The sequence below is a fragment of the Piliocolobus tephrosceles genome, unplaced genomic scaffold (genome assembly GCF_002776525.5).
Source record: "Piliocolobus tephrosceles isolate RC106 unplaced genomic scaffold, ASM277652v3 unscaffolded_31059, whole genome shotgun sequence".
Classification (NCBI taxonomy): Eukaryota; Metazoa; Chordata; class Mammalia; order Primates; family Cercopithecidae; genus Piliocolobus; species Piliocolobus tephrosceles.
This window is the reverse complement of record NW_022314376.1, coordinates 1-2,453: the sequence shown is the minus strand read 5'-3', so window position 1 is coordinate 2,453 and position 2,453 is coordinate 1. Positions and strand designations below refer to the sequence as shown.

The window sequence follows — 2,453 nt, the reverse complement described above, 5'->3', positions numbered from 1 at the left end:
CCTGCACACACTGGCACATGTGTGTACACACGTGCACCTTTCCTCATGCACACCTGCATGCACACACCCCCCACAAGTACATGAACATGTACACATCCATGCATACATGGCCCCCACATGCCCACCTGCACACACACACACCCTCCAAACATGGGTAGGGCAGAGGCTGACACATACGCACCCCTCTGCAGTGCATGACTGGCCCGGGACCCGCATCAGGAACGTACCTGCTGCAGTTCTGGCTCTTCTTGGAAGGCACAGGTGTCCAAGTTGGGCTGGGACTTGGTACATGTTGTTCGGCCCAACTCTACATCGAGGAAGTCATTTGTTCCGGCCACGACCTACACACATGAGAAAACAGGACGCACGGACAGCGCTCCCCATCAGTTTCACGCACACACAGCACTTCACTGTGGCTGAGTCACTGGACTTGCTTGGGGCTTCGTGAGCTGCCCACATGTCACCACAAGGCACACAAGCCCCCTCTTGCTGTCAGCCGGCAGTGTGCTGGGCCTCATGCCTGCTCTTAAACATTGTTTTCTCTGTGCTGGGTAAAAGGATTCACTGAATTCTGCTACCTGGGGCTCAGGGGCAAAGGAACACTGAATCTTTTCTAGGAAGGCTGTCATCTGATGACATTTCAGCTAACTTCCGAAAATCTCATTCCCTCCATTTAACCTAGATTTATTCCTTCATTTAAGAGTAGGAAATGAGGTGCTTCACACACAGAGATACTTTGGGTCAATGGGGCCTCCCGGATGCCACCATTTTAGGTGTGAGATTCCAGCTACTTTTCTAAAGTCAGCAGCACACCTGCGTGTCTTACAGTTGCAGACTAGAGTTGAACCGTTTCCCTGCACGGGGTCTCTCCCAGACACAACGTGGCAGAGCTGTGGAGAAACCTGGGATGAGGGACTCTGAGACCAGGGTGCTGGACATTGTCCCTTGGAACCAGGAGGAACTGCTGAGATCCCTCGAGTATCAGTTTATCCACGTATAAAATAGGCTTCTGGGCCGGATGGTCTACAGTGCCCTGTGCTTCACTCCAAGTTATTGTCATGCTTGAAAGGCAGGTGCAGGCCAGCAGGGACCACTGTACCAGGGAGTGCACCTTGTGTGCAGGGTGAGGGCCCCAGCTGACAGCTGCAGGAGGATAAATGGGGCTGGTCTGGATTCCTTTGAATTTACAAGAGGAGGTGGAGGAGCTCCAAAGCCTGTATCACTATTTGCTGCTGTGCCATGGGATGCATGTCAAGCTTGGGCCCAGTAGCCCTGCCAAGCTCCCTCCCGACCTGACCCCATCCTGTGCTCTGCTGGGTGACTGCTGTCCTCATCTGGCTGAGGTCTAACTCTGCATCAACTCGTAGAGGCAGGCTCAGGCATGCTCGACCCCAGCAGGGACTCAGCTGCCCTGGGCTGTAGGGGGTGGCCAGCCAAACCAAGGGTGAAGGCTGCTAGCCCTAAGGGGTTGTGCCCAGGGGCGCGACTTGGGGAGGGAAGCGGGGCTCTGTGGAGCAGGGAGCCAGGTTCCCATGTGTTCCCTGCGGACAGGATTCAGGGAAAAGGATAAGCCTCATGGCCTGGGTCTCATCCTGAGCAGCATCAAACCCAGCCAGAGTCAGCACAGTCTCCACCCACACCTGCTGGACCCTGGGAAATGGCACGGTCGTGTCACAGACACAGCGGCTGCTGCAGGTTAAAAGAGGCTGAGGGGACAGGACAGGGCTGAACTCCTGCACTCATGGTCCCGGAGCATCCTAGGGCATGAAGGCCGTCAGGGGAGAGTCAGGGAAAGCTGAAAGAGTCAGAGCATAGATCACGAATGTGTCAATGTTGATTTGCTGGGAATGCTCTTGGGAGTTGCGCGACAAACCAGGCTGGAACTCAGGACCTCTCGGGTGGTGGCAGCACTCACCTGCTCTCTGGCTCGCAGCACCCGCAGTGGACGTCTGTAGTACTCATCTTTGGTGGCCTTGTTGTACTCACTGATGGCGAAGTGAAGGGCACGCTGTACACACTCATCATTGGGGTCTACGTCATACATGCCACCTGGGATCACCCTATCCTCCTCCTTGGGGGTCCAGGCCTGGGCCCCAGCCAGGGCGGCCAGCAGGAGCAGCAGGGTGCAGAGGGGCTGGGCCATGGGCTTCTCAGAGGCAGAGCACAGAGCTGGAGCTGCAGGAGAGGAGGCTGAGAGCCTGAGGTGGGGAGCCCAGACCAGCAGGCAGCTGTGCATTTATCCTGCTTTGGCAGCCCAGCCCCACCGCCTCCATGCCACGTCCCTGACTCCTCCTCTTTCTGCCCATCTCCTCTTTCTCCATCTCTCTTTTCACTCCCCCACCACCACAAGCTCCCACACTGCCTAAGTTCCCCCTGCCCCTCCCAGGCCTCCTCCTCCATATCCGTCTCCTCCCCACTCCTGTCCTCACTATAGCCTCCCCGAGCCATGCCTC

General features: G+C 56.7%; 1 protein-coding gene across 1 annotated transcript; it reads right to left on the bottom strand.

Annotated features, from left to right (window-relative positions):
* Nucleotides 1-227: 227 nt before the first annotated feature.
* On the bottom strand, nt 228-2,447 carry LOC113222424 (cystatin-SN-like; the record flags this gene model as incomplete). The annotated part of the gene is made up of 3 exons (XM_026452037.1): nt 2,430-2,447; nt 1,916-2,175; nt 228-341 (listed from the first exon to the last, which is right to left on the bottom strand). Coding segments are annotated over exons 2-3 (342 nt in total), but the record flags the coding sequence as incomplete, so codon positions are not given.
* Between the last annotated feature and the right edge of the window lie 6 nt (nt 2,448-2,453).